Source organism: Salvelinus sp. IW2-2015, linkage group LG11 (genome assembly GCF_002910315.2).
Source record: "Salvelinus sp. IW2-2015 linkage group LG11, ASM291031v2, whole genome shotgun sequence".
NCBI lineage: Eukaryota > Metazoa > Chordata > Actinopteri > Salmoniformes > Salmonidae > Salvelinus > Salvelinus sp. IW2-2015.
This window is the reverse complement of record NC_036851.1, coordinates 459680-483069: the sequence shown is the minus strand read 5'-3', so window position 1 is coordinate 483069 and position 23390 is coordinate 459680. Positions and strand designations below refer to the sequence as shown.

The window sequence follows — 23390 nt, the reverse complement described above, 5'->3', positions numbered from 1 at the left end:
AATAGGAGCTGAGTTGAAAATCAACCAAGCTCAGATTTCCCACTTCCTGGTTGGATTTTTTCTCAAGTTTTTGCCTGCCTGATGAGTTCTGTTATACTCACAGACATGACTCAAACAGTTTTAGAAACTTCAGAGTGTTTACTATCCAAATATACTAATAATATGCATATTCTAGCTTTTATGGCTTTGTAGCAGGCCGTTTACTCTGGGCATGCTTTTCATCCGGATGTGAAAATACTGCCCCCTACCCCAAAGAAGTTGGTGTGCCTTGAATTAAAAAAAATCACTGACAGTTTCACCAGCAAAGCACCATCACACCACCACCTCCATGCTTCACGGTGGGAACCACATGTGCGTCTCACAAAGACACGGCGGTTGGAACCAAAAATATCAAATTTGGACTCATCATACCAAAGGACAGATTTCCACTTGTCTAATGTCCTTTGCTCGTGTATCTTGGCCGAAACAAGTCTCTTCTTATTGGTGTCGTTTAGTAAGTGATTTCTTTGCAGCAAATCGACCATGAAGGCCTAATTGGGCTGCAATCTGAGGTGCTGTTATTCTAATGAACATGTCCTGTCCTGTGGCGGTCCTCATGAGAGCCAGTTTCATCATAGCGCTTTTTGGTTTTTGGGAATGTACTTGAAGAAACTTAAAGTTTTTGAAATTTTCCGCATTGACTGACCTTCATGTCTTAAAGTAATGATGGACTGTTTCTCTTTGCTTATTTGAGCTGTTCTTGCCAAAATATGGACTTAGTCTTTAACCAAATCGGGTTATCTTCTGTATACCATCCCTACCTTGTCACAACACAAATGATGCTCAAACACATTAAGAAGGAAAGAAATTCCACAAATGAACTTTTAACAAGGTGTTAATTGAAATGCATTCCAGGTGACTACCTCGTGAAGCTGGTTGAGAGAATGCCAAGAGTATGCAAAGCTGTCATCAAGGCAAAGGGTGGCTGCTTTGAAGAATCTCAAATCTATTTTTATTTTTTTTTACTTTTTTTGGTTAGTACATGATTCCATATGTGTTATTTCATAGTTGATGTCTGCAATGTAGAAAATAGTAAAAAATAAAGAAAACCCCTGGAATGAGTAGGTGTGTCCAGACTTTTGACTGGTACTGTATGTATATGGGAAAAACTCTAGGTAACCTACAGCTGTTAAGATGGACTCATATAACAGAAAAACAGAAAAAAAATTGCTGTGGCTTTTGGTTTTAGCGGGCTTCAAACATGTAGCATTGAAAATGACCTTTCTACCACCTTCTCCAGATGCCCTGTAGTTGAGATCTTGTGTTGTGCACTGAATCACTGTCTCTCTCCACAGCCTCTCTAGTGGACAGCTATGTGGAGGTGGCACAGTTTGCAGTCCCCATGTCCATGTGTGAGATGCCTGACAGTCTGCAGGACGTGCGGGAGCCCACCATCGCCCAGCTGCTGCAGGAAAAAGCCCTCTACTCCTTCTCCGAGTGGCCAAAGGTATGGTACATGGGGAGTTGACCTGCCAACTGCCTTAAAGTCTCCATTTCATGTTAGCCCAGGGGAATTGGTTGACACTATCCGATTAGGGTATAACAATTTCTCCCCCAAAATCTGATTTTCAAGGTTATTTCCATAACCTTATGTTTAATTAAGACCAAAAACTGACACCCCTTCAATTTCGTAGATTTGGCTATTTAGGCCACACCGTTGCTGACAAGTGTGTAAAATCGAGCACACACCCACACAATCTCCATTGACAAACATTGGCAGTAGAATGGCCTTACAGAAGAATGGCACAGTCATCGGAAGCCACCTTTCCAACAAGTCAGTTCGTCAAATTTCTTCCCTGCTAAAGCCACACAAGCTCACAGAACCGGACCGCCGAGTGCTGAAGTGCGTAGTGTGTAAAATCGAGCACACACCCACACAATCTCCATTGACAAACATTGGCAGTAGAATGGCCTTACAGAAGAATGGCACAGTCATCGGAAGCCACCTTTCCAACAAGTCAGTTCGTCAAATTTCTTCCCTGCTAAAGCCACACAAGCTCACAGAACCGGACCGCCGAGTGCTGAAGTGCGTAGCGTGTAAAAATTGTCTGTCCTGGGTTGCAACACTCACTACTGAGTTCCTAACTGCCTCTGGAAGCAACATCAGCACAAGAACTGTTCGTCGGGTGCTTCATGAAATGGGTTTCCATGGCCGAGCGCAATTCCATGCGTCAGCTGGAGTGGTGTAAAGCTCGCCGCCGTTAGACTCTGGAGCAGTGGAAAAGCATTCTCTGGAGTGATGACTCGCACTTCACCATCTGACAGTTTGATCTGGGTTTGGTGGATGCCTGGAGAACGCAACCTGCCCAAATGTATAGTGCCAACTGTAAAGTTTGATGGATGAAGAATTATGGTCTGGGGCTTTTATTCATGGTTTGTGCTAGGCCCCTTCGTTGCAGTGAAGGGAAATCTTAACGCTACAGCATACAATGACATTCTAGACAATTCTGTGCATCCAGCTTTGTGGCAACAGTTTAGGGAAGGCCCTTTCCTGTTTCAGCATGACAATGCCCCCGTGCCCAAACCAAGGTCCATACATAAATGGTTTGTCGAGATCGGTGTGGAAGAACTTGACATCGAACACCTTTGGGATGAATTGGAACGCCGACTGTGAGCCAGGCCTAATCGCCCAACATCAGTACCCGACATAACTAATGCCTCCATTCAGCCACAAGAGCAAGTTCCTGCAGCAATGCTCCAACATCTAGTGGAAAGCCTTCCCAGAAGAATGGAGGCTGTTATAGCAGCAAAGTGGGGACCACCTCCATGTTAATGCCCATGGTTTTGGAATGAGACGTTCGACGAGCACGTTCGACGAGCACGTTATACCTATGATAATGTAGTGTACATTTTCACGATATAGCCAATTTTGACTTTGCAGCTAGGCCAAATACTGAGTACCAGGGGAATAATGCGTGGGACTTTTTTGTGCTCCTTTGCGTTGCAGGATCGGGTGATCATCAACCGCCTGGACAGCATCTGTCACGCCATCTTGAAGGGGAAGTGGCCCTCTTCCAGCCAGCAGTATGACTCCCCTAGCTCTCTGGCAAACACCTGTGTGCCTAACATTGTGCACCAGAGGGCTGGCTTCATTTCAGCCAGGGTACAGCCATCCCAGAGCCTCAACTTCAACATCCCAGCCCCTCCTGTAACCCACCTTCCCAAGGTGACTAGCCCATGTTCATCTTCTGTCCCCTCATAACCATCGTTGTTGAAATCCTTCTTTTGTGACGTTTTTGTGGATATTCGCCAGTCTATTGTCGGTATTCGTTAATATTTTTCCATTCTTCCATTTCCATCCTGTTCAGTACAAGTCAAGAGATGCAGGGGAATGCAGCCAGGGAGGCTGGAGGTTGACATCCTTGCCTCTCTTGCAGGAGAGGCTGGTGGCGCCGCCCTATTTGCCTGAACTAAAGCGGGGTAGGCGTGCGTTTGAATACAAGGCAGAGGTGCTCAGTAAGCAGTGCCACACAGGGGAGAAGATGCCTGTAACCTTGTCGAACAGAGGAGGGGCACTGCTGCTCAAAGGCTGGCAGGAGGCGGCCATGGACCTCTCCAAGGCCGGGGATCTGGGCATTGGGGGTGACGCGGCAGCCACTGTAGGCCACATGAGTCACCAGGTCCACCCCGGTGCCCGAAAACTGCCCGCCATGCAGGGTTCAGTGGGGAAGGACATGGCCGGGATCCTGCAGGCAGGTCTCATCCACCCCGTCACCGGCCAAATTGTCAACGGCAACCTGAGGTGTGACGACGCAATCATGCGCCGGAGGAGAGGCAGACGGAGAAACGTGGAGGCGGTTGACATCGGGTTTGTCAAGAGCAGAGGAATGCATGTGCAGGAAAAACAGGTATGTCAAGTCAAAACTCCTTTTGGTTTTGTGAACAGAAAAAGAGCCCGCTTAATGGTACTAGTTTTCTGCACCACCTGGTTTTGATGATAATTACTGTGGACCTGTCCCCCTACCAAGTTCAGGGGGAAGGACAATACAGTTGTCTCTTGTGGTTTGGTGCTTGGAGGCAATTAATTTGCAACAAAGGTTGAACGATAGCGTATCACTAGTAGTGTTGTCACGATACCAGTTTTAGTATCACGAAACTCAATACCATCACAATACTTGATACCAAAACGATACCATGGCAAAAAAGGCGTATTAGCCATAGTCACAGAATGGCATTTAATCCAGACAGATAAACTCAGCTATTGCTCTGTTCAAATGTTGGGCATCTTTTTGAGTTTCCAAGTTTCACTTCTGACACCAATGTAATGAAACAGGCCGGGAATCCGGCACGAACCCTCAACATTCTTGCCGGTAGCCCTGCGGGAATCAACTGTGCCACAAAAGCACAGCTTATAAGGCAGGGTTGCTACAGTATCTTTGGATGTGAGGGAGAGATCGTTGTGAATTTATTACGTTTTTGTTGACAACAAGTTTTGAAATCAGCATATTTTGTGTTTTTTATATTTTTTATTTCACAAAGTATTAGGATTGTGAATTGATGTCAGTTCAGCTGTGACTTGCATAGAAAGTTATTCTACAAAGCTGGAAGCTACCGGTATCTTTAGTTTCAAAATGATTCAAGTGTGTTGAGTGGAGAGCTAACATGTTGCTGCCTAGACACTCTGCTCTAGCAATGAGTAAGTGGAGCAGGCATGAGGCACAGTACGCTTGCGTTATTTGGGACATCAGCTGCATTGATAGACAGACTTGATCCTCTCAATCAGTATACGGCGTGAGACACATTTGACAGAAGTACTGAAAGTAACCAAAATTATAGTACCAAACCGTTTTTCATGTTCTAGTATCGAAAAAGTACAGAGTTTCGTTATACCGTGCAACACTAATCACAAGCGCTTCATACTAGCGTTGAGTTGGGAATCAAATACATCTATTTGTTTCCCTGTGTTTTTGTCCTCTACAGGTCACCAGCCATTCTGCAGTGTCGTCCACCTCCTCCCCACCGGAGCGTCCCCCGGGAACCTCCACCCCCACCCTGCCAGAGGTGGTGGCCATCGACAGAGAGGCTGCCAACAATGGCTTGATGGAATGGCTGCGACAGAATCCCAACTGTAGCATGGAGGTGCCCACTTTCGCACCGGTGAGTTGATCCTCCATGCACATTCATCTTATCCATTCTTCAAATTCCCTTTACTTTTGTGAAATCCCAGTTGGAGGGATTCCTGGAATCAAGAGGGAATGAGCAGGAGGAAACTGTGATTTCTGAAAAAAGTGTGAACTTTGAGAACGTTTCTGGTACGAGGGTTCAACTCACCCGCTGTTTTTATAAGTGCGGTTTTATAGTACGTTTTAAAGTAAGTGAATATCATTTGGAGTAGTGTGCTTTTCTTGCCAAATCTGGGGTTTCAGTCTCCTGGCTCAGCGATTCTGCACAGCTTTGTGGAGCGGCCCAAGCAGCGGCGGCATCGCTGTAAAGACCCCACCAAGCTGGACGTCAACTCCCTAACAGGGGAAGAGAGGGTGCCAGTGGTCCACAGGAGCACTGGCCGCAGGGTAACTATTTTGACTCAAACGCACACACCGAACACTGATGCACAAGCACACATAACATCACTGACATGAACCATGTTTCCAACCCACCATTTTTATGAGAGTACTGTACCTGATGGAAACAGCAAATTGTGGGGAAACTTAAAAAAAGAAATTGTTAACAAAATACGTTCGATTGGTGGATAATTTTTGGGGTCGGTGAAATAGATACAGTACCAGTCAAAAGTTTGGACATGCCTACTCATTCAAGGGTTTTTCCTTTATTTTTACTATTTTATACATTGTAGAATAATAGTGAACACATCCAAACTATGAAATAACACATATGGAATCATGTAGTAACCAAAAAACCTTTGCATTGATGACACCTTTACACACTTTTGGTATTTCTCTCAACCATCTTCACTTGGAATGCTTTTCCAACAGTCTTGAAGGACTTCCCACATATGCTGAGCACTTGGCTGCTTTTCCTTCACTCTGCGGTCCACCTCAACCCAAACCATCTCAATTGGGTTGAGGTCGGGTGATTGTGCATGCAAGGTCATCTGATGCAGCACTCCATCACTCTCCTCCTTGGTCAAATAGCCCTTACACAGCCTGGAGGTGTGTTGGGTCATTGTCCTGTTGAAAAACGAATTATAATCCCACTACGCGCAAACCAGATGAGATGGTGTATCGCTGCAGAATGCTGTGGTAGCCATGCTGGTTAACTGCCTTGAATTCTAAACTAATGTTTGCCTGAATTATACACAAATGCATAATTTATATTTATGCTGTGTGTGTGTGTGTGTGTACAAGAACTCATTGAGGGCTGTATTCTTCTGTGCTGTAGCTTGGGGGTGCTATGGCTCCAGCAATCAAGGAGCTTTCACGATGGCTGGATGAAAATACTGAGTACTGCGTGGCACCTGACTGGGCAGATGTAGTGAAACACTCTGTGAGTAGCATGGCATTTTCACTCTCTCATATCCACATAAATGCCCCATCAAATAGTTTCATTAGAATGCTTCCATTTTTAATTAGGCATTTACTCATCTTGAATAGTGCAGTTGTCAGAACCTACTGCTTCACAGATTACAGATGTCCTTCAAAACCATCCCTGCATTTTCCTTAAGCTAATACCTTGTGTTTCCAGGGCTTTCTTCCTGAGGGCAAGTTCACCCGCATCCTCACTGAGCCCGTGTGCCGCGACCAGGGACCCCGCCGCCGGGGCCGTCGTCCCCGCAGCGAGATGCCCAAGCCCCTCCTCTCCGAGTCTCCCATGGGCCCGCTCTGTATGAACGGGGGCCTGATCGGCAGCATGGACCTGGTCAGCCTCCAGAACCTCCACAATGTCCAGGGCATCCCACTCACAAGCTTGATGGGATTCCCCCATGGCTTTGCTGTGTCCGCCGGTGAAGACGCAAAGAATGGTCTGAGTATGCTGCCTATGATGCTCCACGGCGTACACGGCGCCCCCCACATGTTCAGTGTTCAGGGGCTGATGGGGTTGCCGCCCACCTGCTCTGCTTCCACCTCCTCCTCCACGGCTGTAGTTACCACCACTGCGGCCTCCTCCTCAGCGGCCAGTAGCCCCTCTCGAGGCCCCGGCCAGGCATCTTCAAGCACAGGGGCCGAGGGCTCTGGCATTCAGTCTGGCAGAGAGAGAAAGAGGGAGGAAAAGCAGCAAGGCGCGATGGGCAGCCACAGCATTGCGGCCATCACCACCACCACAGCGACCAGCAGCAGCAGTGGCAGCCACCAGGCCTTCAACCCTTTCCTCATTCCGGGGATGTCCCATGGACTGCTGTACCCTCACATGTTCCTCCCGCACGGGGGCATCATGGCGCTGCCAGGCATGCCGCCTGCAGACTCCTCCAGCAGCCCAAAGACGAAGAAGAAAAGAACAAGGGAGGAAGGGGTGGTGGTGGTGGTGGTGGAGGCAGGCAGCCACAGCCACTTACAGACGAACAGTGGGCCTCCGAAAAAACACAGTGATGGCCAGACTGGGGAGAGCACGGCTGACCAGGCTGGGCCGGAGGACAGGGAGCAGATGGAGGACAACATTCAGGAGGAGGGCACGGGACACGACTCCCATGATCCTCCAGAGGTAAACCCCAAGAAGAGCGTTGAAGAGGAGAGAGGAACGATGGAGATTAGCTTGATGGAGGAGAAAAAACTGCCTGAGGAGGAGAGCGTGTCAAGGGGGGTAGAGTAGACTTCACAATATACTTCTTCTCCCACCTCTTTCTTACTGTGCAACAGTTTTAAGTTTGTGGTGTGTAAGTACCTTCATTTTTATGTAAATACTTTTATTATCAACTTATTTTTTATAGATCTGCCCTGTAGCAAATTTGTGATTATCTTATACTATATATCCCCACACATGCTCCATTCAAGAACTTCATGAAAGAGATGCAAACACACACTTGCGAAGGGAGGAATTAATCAACGTTGTTACATGGTTATAACAATTCAAGCATCCTTGACGGTCTGCTACATCATTTAGATGCCTGGTATGTCCTGGTTGCAAAAAGGTAAAGCCGGGAGCCTGTTTGACTGAAGAGGATAAAGATTGTGGGTTGTGTTCATTAGGGCATTCAATGGAGAACATTGTCAAACGGTTTCAATGGGAAATGAAAATGTGTTTCTTATCAAGTCGTCCCATCTTTTTTGTCCGTTTTTTTTTATCCATTTGGTGCCTAATGATCACAACCAAGAACGATGTAGCCGTCTAGTGATTACTGTCCCCTCAGTTTCCTTGATGGTGTTAAGGAATGTGAATATCCCATTAAAGTTGTTTTAATGTCCCGAAAGCCTAAAACTAATAGCAATTTTATTTGAAGGTCCTTTAAAATGTGTTGAATATAATACTTTTTATATCAATGCATGCAAGGTAACTTGCAGTCCCAAGTTTGATTAGTAGCATAACTGCTGCTAAGAAGTTCTGAATAGGACAGCTTTTGTCCATCCCTATTTTGTTTGTCTTGTTACTGCTGTGTAAAACATTTTTAAAAGGAAAATAGACAAACGAAAGTGCGTATAACAGATTTAGAGAAAACAATGATGCTAGTTTAACCAATCGAGAGAACACATATTCAGTACGACAGCCAGTCAAAAGAAGGCAAAGACTAATCCTGAGTTTTGATAATGCTTTAAAATATATAATCTCACAAAGTCACTTTGGGACGTGATCAGCTGTGTCAGTGTGGGAGCAGTGAAGAGGTACCATAGACAGTCTGTCACAGAGAGCTCTGTTGAGAGCGCCAGTGCCTCACCGGTGAGGGACAAGCACACAGAGGGTACTTCACTAAGGGAAAGGGGTGGTGGGGGATGTGCAAAATATCAAAATAATATGTCCATTCCCATCCGCCTTTCCAGTGTTAGGGAAAAGTTAGTCGTTTGATCACAGATACTGTATGTAAAGCAGTGGCAGAGTGCCTCGTTGTTTTAAAGGCTTCGTGGTCTCCTTTTCTTCCCTTAGAAGCATTTTAAACTCCTGTAGACTAGGTCATACTCAGAATGTAAAAAAAAAAAAAAAATCAATCTATTTGGCTGTATATTGCTGTTCCTTTTGTTTACATGCACACCACATTTTTTGTTTTCTCCGTTATGTCCCTTGACATTGGGGGGAAATGGCAAAATCAGTACCAGTGTTTATTGTATTTAACATAATGTACTACACTAAATGGATGCAAAAGCAGATTTTTTTTTTTCTCAATTTTACAACAGGGTCTGTTTTTTTGGGTATATGTTTTAGACTTGGCTTCTAAGTGTAACAATTTGACTTCTCTTTTTGTTTTTTTTGTTTTTCATATTAGAAAAGTGTCCTTTTGGTGAATGTTTACCTGTATTCTGTCTATTAAGCTTTTATTTGTGTATGTGTACATGCATGCGCACACTTGCACAACCTGTCCCATGGGTGACATTTTGTCCTAGAGCTGTATTTCTCTCTCGCTCTAGCGTCATCTTTCTTTGTTGGAAGACATGTTATAGTTGCCTTGTCACAACTTGTGACTATATAATTCATTTGATCTGCCAAACTTTCACCAAATATGACATTTTTCTTTAAACTTAGTTGATTATATTAAAAGTAAAATGCCTTATTTAGCTAGTGTTATATATATATATATATATCTATATAGATATATATATAGATAGATAGATGTTTTGTTACATCTCCATATTGGAAGTTATATATCAAAAGTATTTTGTTCAGTTTGTTTTAAATGCCCCTTCAGTTGTATGCGTACATACCTTGGTAATGTGCAAAACCAGGATTTGGACATTTGCTGGTATCAGTCACTGCAGTGATAGAAGATAATCTTTCAAAGTTATCTTTATGGTCCAATTCACTTACTCCATGAAGTGACTCAAACAATCTTCCAAAGCACAATGGAGAACAATTAATTATTAATGTTTTCTCATCAGTGCCTCTGAGATTTGGTTTGATATTTTTTCCATTTTGTCAAACTTCTGCTGATTTACATAATTTATTATATCTAGGCTGAAGTACTAGTGCAGAAACATCCCTGAACCTATTCCAATTTTATCTAATGTTATCAATGTGAAGGGTGCCATGCAATTCCTGATTGGTCATGTCTGAGGGTCCCCTTTGTTTCACTCAAACAACAAGCTTTTCACATGCTTATATTCACTTAACAGGCCTCCAGTTTTCGTAAAGACATCAATGGTGCACGGTATGTATACAACTGAAGTGGATGTGATGTTAAAACCAATGCTCTTCCAATTGTAGACCTATTCTGCATGTTGGATCCAATATTCCACTACCATTGGCTGAGTAATGTGTCTTCAGATAGACAACCTGTTTTTGGGAATATAAAGTAGATTTATTAGATCTCAAGACACCAGCCCACACCAATTTTCTATTACTTTGCTTGTATGTGACAACTTGAAAAACAACTAATTGGTGCAGTATGTGACTACAGTTGAAGGTCAATTAATATTTATTCAGTCTTTCATGTCATGAAATCGTTTTACTGTTTTCTTTTCATTTAGTCTTTTGGTAATTTATGGAACGGTCAGATTCATTTCAAGTCATGTATCTCATATGTATTTATTGTACAAGTCTTGTCTAAGCATTTTCATGTTTATGCCTGGTGTGTAACGTTAAAGGGTTCAGAGGGACAACAGTCTCGCTTCTAAGGCTTGCTGGCTCTTTTCACATTTTAGAATGTTTGTTGTATTTTTTTTGCCATCACCTGTGGCAAGAGTAGTTTAAAATACATAAATGTTATAACTTTTCCTGAAAAAGTGTAACTTACTTATTAACATGTGCCATAGATTGTGGGTCATTGGGACGGGGTCAATTGTATCCGTGTGAACTTTGGACTGAATTGTACTATAACCTATTTCTGCAGTCAGGTTAGACACTAGGCGCCAGGCCCTATTCATCAATTCTGTTATGTATTTGCATGTCAGAGGAAAGATGCGGGCTCTGGCTTTCCAATGCCATGCTATGTGTGTTGTGATTGCATGCCTGGACATGCTGGTTATATAGGCCCTGAAAATTGCCACAATCCAAGTTGCAGAGATGGCAGACCACTCTGTGTGTGTGCGTCTGCATGCATGCATTGACAGATTAGGACCTTCGTTTTCAGCTCATACAGTCAAAGCCAGTGTTCACTAAATGGGTTTACTGTAAAGCTACATTGAACGAAGTGCACCGTGCGTGGGAACATCATGCTTCAAAAGAAAAGTACTGGCTGACGTAAGCTACATTAACAGAGTTGTGGATAAAAAATAATTGTTGAACTAGCTCCAATATTCCCTCGTGGACCAATCCCATAACTCAGAACATGGTATGTGATCTTTTATTGTACAATAAAAGATGACTTTCAACTTTCATCAAGTGAAGGGGTATTCATTTCTCAACATACTGCGAGCAGCAGCTAGTTTAAGTTTAAGCTCGGGAGTAGGCATTGCCCATATGATCAACCATCTGCTAGCTACTAGCTAAACCAGAGTTAAAACAGAGAGGAAAAGACGATGCAGGAGGTTTTACTCAGTCCAAAATCTGTTCACGAAAATAAACTGACGTGAGGAATTTTTCTATGGAGGTCGGTGTTGAATTTGGTCATAAAAAAATGTAATGTTATTTTATAAAATGGAAGTTTCATAATGGTTAGGTTACGAATGCACTGATATGTGGACACAAGTGGCATTTTGGCAGCAACATTTTAGTTGTGCCTGTAATCATAGAGAGATCAGGGATGGGCACCTTTTGGGGGTGGGAGCCACAAAATCTGGACTCATCATGGGGGGGGGGGGGCCACAGTGACTTGCGGGTCTGTGTACCCACATCCATACATGTAGTCAGAGCCGGCCCTAGCCTTTTGGGGGCCCTAAGTGAAATTTGGTTTCCCTCACCTTGCAAGCAAAACATTTTTAGCAGTCCCCATCTTGGCAGCGGAGAGAAATTCTTTAGAGTTAATTTCCTGCAATTCTACACATTTTTCCATAGGATGGAGAGAAATGTTTTGACGTTTAATATATCTGAGTGAGCATTACTAACTAAATCAATGGGGCCCCCGGTCGGTAATTCGACAATGATAACTATAAGTTTAGATAGCTTGCCGCTATACTAATTTACCAATCAAAACAATTTGGAAATTGATAGAGGACTCGTCATGGATATAACCCAGTGTAGCAGGGATGCAAACTGGTGAGGTCCAAAAATATGGGGGGGGGGGGGAATCTGACAACTGCAAGAAAATGTGCCTAATTTCAGACTGATACCGAGCGGTCTTGTGATACCACGGGGTTTGCACCGCCGAAGGATGCCTGTTTCCATTTTCAATGTTCTGCCTGTGCGCTGCACATAAACCTGTTCCTGATTTTCACACCTGTACTCAATACAACACATCTAACACGCCTCACGGCTAAACATTTCAGTGGCCAACCTCTTTATGGAGGAGAGAAAATGTTTTAAAGTTAATTTCCTGTAATACATTTATTTTTATTATCTGTGTTTTATATATATTTCCACACTTAGGTTGGAATAATACTGTGAAATTGTGAAAATTATGATAATGCCGTTTTAATGTACAGTAGGAGCTGTTATGGTCAATTCGTTAATAGATCAATAAGAAAGACTTCCAAACCTCTCTGCCAATAACAGCGCATTTCCAGTTTTCCCCTCCCCTCTCAGACCACTTCCAGACAGCCCTAGCAAAATTGCTTGAGAAATTGCTCTTAAAGCTATTTTGTTTATTTTTGACCATTTAATTGAAAACAATCACAGTAAACTACCCTTTGCTAATCTCCGCTCCTGAACAGTGACTGTCCAATCAAAGCTTAGTAACCGTAACCCACCACTCGGACACTTCACAAAAAATCCTCATGGACGACAAGCAGAGATACTTTTCCTTTGTCTGCTACAAGTGAACAGGAAATGGTTAAACAGTGTTCCTAGGACACGTAACTGACAGTCTGTACCTGGAGAAATTAGCGAAGCTGTTCCCGAGCTAGGGGTCGCAGCAACATGTGAGTTGCAGGAGAATTTCCAAAATCCTGAAAAAAATGTATACAAAAAATATAATATTGGCTTTCTCAATTGTTATGTGGTTAAACTAATTTATGCTATTGCTAGCAATCAAAAGGAAACCGACTGAAGGACTTAAACTTCCCAGCTTATGCTCTCCAAATGGACCTTAGCTGTGAGGGCCGAGATGCCCGTGCATTGACTTTTGTTTGCTATACAGTGCATTCAGAAAGTATTCAGACCCCTTCCCTTTATACACATTTTGTTACATTAACAGCCTTATTCTCAAATTGATTAAATAAAAAACACCACTCCATAATGACAAGGCAAAAACTGAAATGAAAAGCATACCTTATTTACATATAGTACCAGTCAAAAGTTTGTACACATACAGTTGAAGTCGGAAGTTTACATACACTTAGGTTGAAGTCATTAAAACTAGTTTTTCAACCACTCCACACATTTTTAGTTAACAAACTATAGTTTTGGTAAGTCCGTTAGGACATCTACTTTGTGCATGACACAAGTAACATTTCCAACAATTGTTTGGAAATGTTAGACAGATTATTTCACTTATCATTCACTGTATCACAATTCCACTGGGTCAGAAGTTTACATACACATAAATTAACTGTGCCTTTAAACAGCTTTGAAAATTCCAGAAAATTATGTCATGGCTTTAGAAGCTTCTGATAGGCTAATTGACATCATTTTAGTCAATTGGAGGTCTACCTGTGGATGTATTTCAAGGCCTACCTTCAAACTCAGTGCCTCTCTACTTGACATCATGGGAAATCAAAAGAAATCAGCCAAGATTGTAGACCACAAGTCTGGTTCATCCTTGGGAGCAATTTCCAAACGCCTGAAGGTTCATCTGTACAAACAATAGTACGCAAGTATAAACACCATGGGACCACGCAGCCATCATACCGCTCAGGAAGGAGACGCGTTCTGTCTCCTAGAGATGAACGTACTTTGGTGCGAAAAGTGCAAATCAATCCCAGAACAGCAGCAAAGGACCTTGTGAAGATGCTGGAGGAAACAGGTAAAAAAAAAAGTATCTATGTCCACAGTAAAACGAGTCCTATATCGACATAACCTGAAAGGACGCTCAACAAGGAAGAAGCCACTGCTCCAAAACCGCCATAAAAAGCCAGACTAACGTTTGACTGCACATGGGGACAAAGATTGTACTTTTTGGAGAAATGTCCTCTGGTCTGATGAAACAAATAGACTGTTTGGCCATAATGACCATCATTATGTTTGGAGGAAAAGGGGGGAGGCTTGCAAGCCGAAGAAACACCATCCCAACCGTGAAGCACGGGGGTGGCAGCATCATGTTGTGGGTGCTTTGCTGTAGGAGGGACTGGTGCACTAAACAAAATAGATGGCATCATCTGAGGATGGAAAATTATGTGGATATATTGAAGCAACATCTCAAGACATCAGTCAGGAAGTGAAAGCTTGGTCACAAATGGGTCTTCCAAATGGACAATGACCCCAAGCATATGTCATTTTTTTTTTTTTATTTTATTTCACCTTTATTTAACCAGGTAGGCTAGTTGAGAACAAGTTCTCATTTGCACTGCGCCTGGCCAAGATAAAGCATAGCAATGTGAACAGACAACACAGAGTTACACATGGAGTAAACAATAACAAGTCAATAACATGGTAGAAAAAAAAGAGAATTATATACAAATGTGTGCAAAAGGCATGAGGTAGGCAATAAATCGAAATAATTACAATTTAGGCAGTTAACACTGGAGTGATAAATCATCAGATGATCATGTGCAAGAAGAGATACTGTGTGCAAAAGAGCAGAAAAAGTAAATAAATAAAAGCAGTATGGGGGTGAGGTAGGTAAATTGGGTGGGTAGTTTACAGATGGACTATGTACAGCTGCAGCGATCGTTTAGCTGCTCGGATAGCAGATTTTAAAGTTGTTGAGGGAGATAAAAGTCTCCAATTCAAGAGATTTTTGCAATTCGTTCAGCAGTCGCAGGCAGCAGAGAACTGGAAGGAAAGGCGTCCAAAGAGGTTTTGGCTTTAGGGATGATCAGTGAGATCACCTGCTGGAGCGCGTGCTGCGGGTGGGTGTAGCCATCGTGACCAGTGAACTGAGATAAGGCGGCACTTTACCTAGCATAGCCTTGTAGATGACCTGGAGCCAGTGGGTTCTGACGACGAACATGTAGCGAGGGGCAGCCGACTAGGGCATACAGGTCGCAGTGGTGGGTCGTATAAGGTGCTTTAGTAACAAAACGAATGGCATGTGATAAACTGCATCCAGTTTGCTGAGTAGAGTATTGGAAGCTATTTTGTAGATGACATCGCCGAAGTCGAGGATCGGTAGGATAGTCAGTTTTACTAGGGTAAGTTTGGCGGCGTGAGTGAAGGAGGCTTTGTTGCGGAATAGAAAGCCGGTTCTTGATTTGATTTTGGATTGGAGATGTTTGATATGAGTCTGGAAGGAGAGTTTGCAGTCTAGCCAGACACCTAGGTACTTATAGATGTCCACATATTCTAGGTCGGAACCGTCAGGGTGGTGATGCTAGTCGGGCCGTGCGGGTGCAGGCAGCGAACGGTTGAAAAGCATTGCATTTGGTTTTACTAGCGTTTAAGAGCAGTTGGAGGCCACGGAAGGAGTGTTGTATGGCTTGAAGCTCGTTTGGAGGTTAGATAGCACAGTGTCAAGGAAGGGCGGAAGTATATAGAATGGTGTCGTCTGCGTAGAGGTGGATCAGGGAATCGCCCGCAGCAAGAGCAACATCATTGATGTATACAGAGAAAAGAGTCGGCCCGAGAATTGAACTGTGGTACCCATAGAGACTGCCAGAGGACCGGACAACATGCCCTCCGATTTGACACACTGAACTCTGTCTGCAAAGTAGTTGGTGAACCAGGCAAGGCAGTCATTAGAAAAACCGAGGCTACTGAGTCTGCCGTAAGAATATGGTGATTGACAGAGTCGAAAGCCTTGGCCAGGTCGATGAAGACGGCTGCACAGTAATGTCTTTTATCGATGGCGGTTATGATATCGTTTAGTACCTTGAGCGTGGCTGAGGTGCACCGTGACCGGCTCGGAAACCGGATTGCACAGCGGAGAAGGTACGGTGGGATTCGAGATGGTCAGTGATCTGTTTGTTGACTTGGCTTTCGAAGACCTTAGATAGGCAGGGCAGGATGGATATAGGTCTGTAACAGTTTGGGTCCAGGGTGTCTCCCCCTTTGAAGAGGGGGATGACCGCGGCAGCTTTCCAATCCTTGGGGATCTCAGATGATACGAAGGAGAGGTTGAACAGGCTGGTAATAGGGGGTGCGACAATGGCGGCGGACAGTTTCAGAAATAGGGGGTCCAGATTGTCAAGCCCAGCTGATTTGTATGGGTCCAGGTTTTCCAGCTCTTTCAGAACATCTGCTATCTGGATATGGGTAAAGGAGAAGCTGGGGAGGCTTGGGCGAGTAGCAGCGGGGGGGGCGGGGCTGTTGGCCAAGGTTGGAGTCGCCAGGAGGAAGGCATGGCCAGCCATTGAGAAATGTTTGTTGACGTTGACCTGTGGGTAAGGTTTATGAATCCCCCCATAAATACCTTTCTCCCTTTCCTCAATTGACTCTACTGGAGAACTCTTGAAAAGCCTTTGTTAAACATAGAGAGCCGGGGAACATCAAGAGGTGGGGGGAAAGGAACCATATTTCGGTAATCCAACCAGTTGAAAATATGCGTTGGTATTTAATGAATATGATGTCAGTTCGGTTGTCATCTGAGACATTCTTATTAATGATAGGATGACAAACTGCATCCTGGAAAGTCTACACATTATAGTTATCAGATTCACATGGAATTGTTGTGCAACTTAAATGTTAAAATATGAAACTATTTGTGAAAAGATTAAATGTAATTTTAGCTTCCAAATGAGAGAATTGGGTTTTCATAAGGTTAAAGCTCTGCTCCATCAGTGGCCCGCCCATGTGAAGAGACTGGTTATAAACTATGAAACATACCCTTCTCTCCCTCCACTATATAAGCCCTTTACGAAAATATAACTTTCTGTTCCGGGTACATTAGGGCGACGGTCCGATGTCAGAAGGATTCAGATAATAACCTGTTGTGAGGACGACGGTCCCACGTTAAAAGGACTAACATGGCAACTACAGAACTAAGCCAACCTCAGCGTGAGCTTTGGTTGCGAATGGTATGAACTTTGAAGTCTTATTCACTATAGAAGTGATACCTCCTAGCCGTTGAGTTAGCAGCGGCCGCTGTAAACGTGGGCTAGGAAAGGACGGACGACGTATCCAGTTTACCACCAGAGACATTCTTCCGAGGATAGGAAGATCTCTGTTGGGCAACACGGCCAGCATCTACGACCAACCTACCGAAGCGCAGTTCAGAGTAAATATGTATTGCATTTTCCTTTTCCAAATGGGCGGTGTTATGGATACAAGTGTCCTGTGTGTATTTCTTTTCTCTCCTTCTCCCCTACTCACAGGTGACAATCATCATTCCCCAATCAGTCATCAATCAGTCACTAATCGGAAGACACCTGCTCCTTTTCCCTTACCCAATCACAGTCCCTTTCCCTTGGTTTAAAACCCCTGTCAGTTGTTTTCTCACCAGCTCAATCTCTCTGTAGATCTCTTGTTTGTTTTGCATCTACATGTCACTTTGTCCCTACCTGTGAGTATTGTTTTGGTTATGGTGTTTGAGTGTTTGTTTAATGGTGGGAAAAGGGGGTAACCAGGTAAGTCGCCCATGGGCATACATTACCCGTAGGTAAACGTTGTTAAAAACACTAGTTAGAACTGGGCGGACCACCCCCTGTATTTATTAGTTAGTTAGTGGTTGTTGAAATAGGCTAGTCTAGGTTAGGGGTGTTTTTGGATTATTATTGTTTAATTCCTTGGGTCCAGCTCAGCCCCTTTTCCTGCTAGTTAGAAACTGCATTTACGATAGCATAGCTTCTCCCTTTGTTCCTCAGTCTTCCCGCTCTTTCACTCAAACCCAACCCCCTTTCCTTTGTGTAAACAGCCGTCATATCGGCTCCGTTCACCAGGGACGTTTTCTGTATGACAATTTGCATTCTGTGTGATTATTTAGTAAATAAATAATTAAACCAAAGTTTGTATTGCTGATTGAACTTGTTGGCCAGGGTTCGTGAAGATAACCAAGAATTTACAACTTTCAGATGAGACTGAAATAAGGTGATTAATATTGACTGCTATTGATGTAAAATATTATTAGGTCTTTAAGAGATTATTCGGAAGATAACAGCTCTATAAACAAATTAGTTAATTAGTTAATTACTGTTACATATTAATTACTGTTACATTAATAAATTAGTTAATTACTGTTACATGATTAGCTTAATCAGGTAATATTAATTACAGAGAAAGGATTTTATAGAATGTCATATTACTTAATCCAGCATAGTCAAAGACACGACACATACTTCCAAAGTTGTGGCAAAATGGCTTAATGACAACAAAGTCAAGGTATTGGAGTGACTCAACTCCAGCTCACTTTAATAATGGAAATGTATATAAAAAATGTATCACTAGCCACTTTAAACAATGCCACTTAATATAATGTTTACATACCCTACATTACTCATCTTATATGTATATACTGTACTCGATACCATCTACTGCATCTTGCCTATGCCGTTCTGTACCATCACTCATTCATATATCTTTATGTACATATTCTTTATCACTTTACACTTCCCTCCCTATAGGCTGTCATTGGCAAATGTAATGATGGTGTTGGAGTCGTGCCTGGCTGTGCAGTCATGAGTGAACAGGGAGTACAGGAAGAGACTGAGCACGCACCTCTGAGGGGCCTCGGTGTTGAGGATAAGCGTGGGGGGGATGTGTTACCTACCCTTACCAGCTGGGGGTGGCCCGTTAGGAAGTCCAGGATCCAGTTGCAGAGGGAGGTGTTTAGTCCCAGGGTCCTTAGCTTATTGAAGAGCTTTGAGGGCACTATGGTGTTGAACGCTGAGCTATAGTCTTTGAATAGCATTCTCACAATGGTGTTCCTTTTGTCCAGGTGGGAAAAGGCAGTGTGGAGTGGATCTGTTTGGGCGGTATGCAAATTGGAGTGGTTCTAAGTTTTCTGGGATGATTGGTGTTGATGTGGTCCATGACAAGACTTTCAAGCACTTAATGGCACTCAGATGTGAGTGCTACGGGTCGGTAGTCATTTAGGCAGGATACCTTAGTGTTCTTGGGCACAGGCACTAAGGTGGTCTGCTTAAAACATGTTGGTATTACAGACTTGGACAGGGAGAGGTTGAAAATGTCAGTGAAGACACTTGCCAGTTGGTCAGCGCATGTTGACCTGTTTAAAGGTCTTACATCGGTTGCGGAGAGCGTGTTCACACAGTCTTCCAGAAGAGCTGGTGCTCTAATGCATGTTTCAGTGTTATTTGCCTCGAAGCGAGCATAGTAGTAGTTTAGCTCGTCTGGTAGGCTTGTGTCACTGGGCAGCTCTCGACTGTGCTTCCCTTTGTAGTCTGTAATGGTTTGCAAGCCCTGCCACATCCGACGAGCACGATTCGATCTTACTCCTGTATTGACGCTTTGTGTTTGATGGTTTGTCAGAGGGCATAGCAGGATTTCTTATAAGCTTCCGGGTTAGATTCCCGCTCCTTGAAAGCAGCAGCTCTAGCCTTTAGATCAGTGAGGATGCTGCCTGTAATCCATGGCTGCTGGTTTGGGTATGTACATACGGTCACTGTGGGTACGACGTTATTGATGCACTTATTGATGAAGCCAGTGACTGATGTGGTGTACTCTTCAATGCAATCGGAGAAATCCCGGAACATTTTCCAGTCTGTGCTAGCGAAACAGTCCTGTAGCTTAGCAGCTGCTTCATCTGACCACTTTTTATTGAACTAGTCACTGGTGCTTCCTGCTTAAATTTTTGCTTGTAAGCAGGAATCAGGAGGATAGAATTATGGTCAGATTTACCAAATGGAGAGCGAGGGAGAGCTTTGTATGCGTCTCTGTGTGGAGTTTATGTGGTCCAGAGATCTTTTTCTTCTTATTGAATATTTAACATACTGATAGAAATTTGATAAAACAGATTTAAGTTTCCCTACATTAAAGTCCCGGGCTACTAAGACCGCCACCTCTGGGTGAGCGTTTTCTCGTTTACTTTTGGCGGAATACTGCTCATTCAATGCTGTCTTAGTACAGCCTACCACTGTTGTGGTATGTAAACAGCTACGAAGAATACAGATAAATACTCTCTCGGTAGGTAGTGTGGTCTACAGCTTACCATGAGATACTCTACCTCAGGCGAGCAACAGCTCGAGACTTGTCGTGCACCAGCTGTTATTTACATAAATACATGGTCCGCTGCTGTTCTATCCTGCCGGTACATCGTATAACCATCCAGCTGTATGTTTATATTGTCGACGTTCAGCTACGACTCTGTGAAGCATAAGTTGTTACAGTTTTTAATGTCCCGTTGGTAGTTTAATCTTCCGTGTAACTCGTCAATTTTATTATCAAAGGATTGCACGTTTGGTAGCAGAATGGAGAGAATTGGGAGTTTATTCAATCGCCTACAAATTCTCAAAGGCAGCCCCCCCTTCGGCCCCTCTTTCTCCCCCTCTTCACGCAGATCATGGGGATTTGGCCTGTTCCCGAGGAAGCAGTACATCCTTTGCGTCGGGCTCATCAGAGTCGTGAAAGGTAAAAAAGGATTCTGCTAGTCCGTGGTGAGTAATCGTAGTCCTAATGTCTAGAAATTATTTTCAGGCATAAGAGACGGTAGCGGCAACATTATGTACAAAATAAGTAAAAAAAATAAGTTACAAACAACGCAAATAAACGAGCGAAAAAAACACAATCGGCTGGGGGCACGTGAAACGTCTACCTTCTCCGGCTTACATAAGAACGAGAGCCCACAGTCCTTAGGAGCGGTCTGCTTCTGTGACATGCTTTCAGTTTTGCACGAATGCTGCCATCTATCCACGGTTTCTGGTTTGGGTAGGTTTTACTAGTCACAGTGGGAACAACATCCACTATAAACTTCCTGACGATCTCAGTCACTGTGTCTGCATATACAATGTTATTCTCAGAGGCAACCCGGAACATTTCCCATTCCGCGTGATTGAAACAATCTTGAAGGATGGATTCCGATTGGTCAGAACATCTTTGAATAGACCTTAGCACGGCTACTTCCTGTTTGAGTTTCTGCCTATAGGAAGGGAGGAGCAGAATGAAATAGCGATCTGATTTGCTGAAGGGTGGGCGGGGGAGGGCCTTGTAGTCATCCCGGAAGAGGGAGTAACAGTTTATTGCGTATTAAAACTTAACAAAACACTCCAGTATGCAAGTATCCATTTCAATAGAACATCACTGCAACAACTGTTTCAGATCACTTTCTTCTGAGTGTACAGAGGGCAGAATTTCTGATGAATTTACAAACGCTCAACTCCGGTTGAATATGGCCGGTGTCATTAAATGTCGGCAAAAAAAGCTTAATTGTTGCCAGGAGTGCAGTTAGTCATCAACGCTCTGGATAACATGAAAACAGCCTAACCAGCTCTGCTGGGGCAAGTACAATGGTCAGAGTTTGGGTGGGGGCTAAAGCTTAAGATTTTTCTTACGGCATTGCACACGGTCAGTGTGAACCAGAGTGACTTGACACAATAACAATGGGCCAAGCAAGCTGTACAAACAAAACAGAAAGGACACAGGACATCTTATTTAATGAAAGGGTTGCAGTCTGCCGTGAAGCTTTTATCCATGTATTCCAGTTTGATATTGGAAGTTGTTTTCATTGCAAGTTAAAGCTTGTTGTTAGCTAGGTAGCTGAAGTTTGATGGCTGGCTTGCTAGCTAAAATTGAGCCTATTTGGTTAACTTTAGCTAGCTATGACAATCGGTTTGTATTGCTAGTACTCTGTGGTTAGGGATTATGGTTAATTGTTTAGCTGGCTAGCTAGCTAGCTACATGTCTAAACAAAAGATCCCAAGTTAAAGCTTGCTGTTAGCTAGCTAGCTGAAGTTAGATGGCTGGCTTGCTAGCTAACGTAAACTCACCCCATTCCGTACAAATATGCGCAACCACGACATTCAAACGAGGCTGCAAAGAAAACTAATGGGACTGTAGCGACTGTGTTGACTTCAACATCTGGGGTGTGAACTACGTTTCTATTTAAGTGTTGATCGACATGGTAATGGTTCTATAGTATTGGAGAAAAGTTGAAAAATGACCCTCCGTTACATCGTGACGTGTCATGCCGTAACGTACAGCAAGCATAAAGCAACTATTTATGTCTTACAATCTCTCTCCACCAGGTGTAGCACTTCTCTCATCGTTTAAAAACAAGAAATAGACAGTGACGGGGTAAGGGGGGGATACCTAGTCATATTGTGTCATCACTGCAAGCATCATGACTCTCAAAGCCGCTGTTTACTTCTGAAGATCACTTTAGCACCGCCCTAAAAACCCGATTCAAATTCGACACAAACCATCAAATAGGTATGTAATGACACATTATATAAACTCTTTATAGTGTTTTATTTACACTTTAGAGGCGATAAGGTGATAAGTTGGACAGATCGAGTGAAAAAAAAAGCAGTTTTGCCACACACATCTCTCCTTCTCACTACCGCGCATTAGTTTCGCTTCCCCACCCGCCATTTTTAGAAAGACCCGACGGAGCTTGTTGCCTTCTTGAATCATGCAGAAACGGGCAGCGTGGAGTTCATGTAATTGAGTCTGTTGGAAAGTGGAGAAATTGTGCTTTACAATGATATTGACATTACAGTTGATCTGGAAGTATTACGTTTTTGGGGCGCTAAAATAAGGTTAATTGTACGGACCAAGGCGATGTACCAAAGTGAGTGAGTTAACGTTATGTGAATGAACTGTGTGTAGTGATATCTTAGAATGCCATTTTGCATCTATTGTATAATAATGCTAAAATATTTGTATCTGGAATATGTCTTTCAGCATCAGTAGAACACGCCTGACTCTCCTCCACCAGTCATACAAGGAGAATGGTCTAATGCAATAGTATTACCAGGACGCCAACCAAGACACAAACACTTTGGTGGAAAGCTGCTGCCATCCGATGTGACAAGCAGCAGTGTGGCGTCTCTACAAGGAATCGATGACAACACTTGGTATGTAAAGCATAAACACATTTGGATTATTTAATTGACCTCCAACATGATTGGCACTACTTTTATTGATCTCACATTATTTTTGTATTTTCCAGAAGTTGTTAAGTCAGCCAAGCTGAAGAAGCAAGAGCAACATCTCCTGCTTGTTCAGAGTGAGCGGTCTGTCTACCAGAAGATGGTTGCTGACTGCAAGACCACCTGTCAAGACCTGCAGGT

General features: G+C 43.5%; 1 protein-coding gene across 6 annotated transcripts in view; it reads left to right on the top strand.

Annotated features, from left to right (window-relative positions):
* The window catches only part of LOC111969627 (chromodomain-helicase-DNA-binding protein 6-like), an 83871-nt gene extending 72478 nt beyond the window's left edge, over window positions 1–11393 (top strand). For 5 of the 6 annotated variants that reach the window (XM_023995767.1, XM_023995768.1, XM_023995765.2 and 2 more), the window contains 7 exons: window positions 1335–1486; window positions 2987–3205; window positions 3348–3887; window positions 4960–5136; window positions 5406–5549; window positions 6379–6483; window positions 6682–11393. In XM_023995767.1, coding sequence (XP_023851535.1) covers window positions 1335–1486; window positions 2987–3205; window positions 3348–3887; window positions 4960–5136; window positions 5406–5549; window positions 6379–6483; window positions 6682–7743 — 2399 coding nt within the window. In that variant the 3' untranslated portion in view covers window positions 7744–11393. Of the gene's footprint in view, window positions 1–1334; window positions 1487–2986; window positions 3206–3347; window positions 3888–4959; window positions 5137–5374; window positions 5550–6378; window positions 6484–6681 lie in introns of those variants that run through there. The other variant, XR_011480539.1, reaches the window with a different exon arrangement.
* Window positions 11394–23390: the final 11997 nt, after the last annotated feature.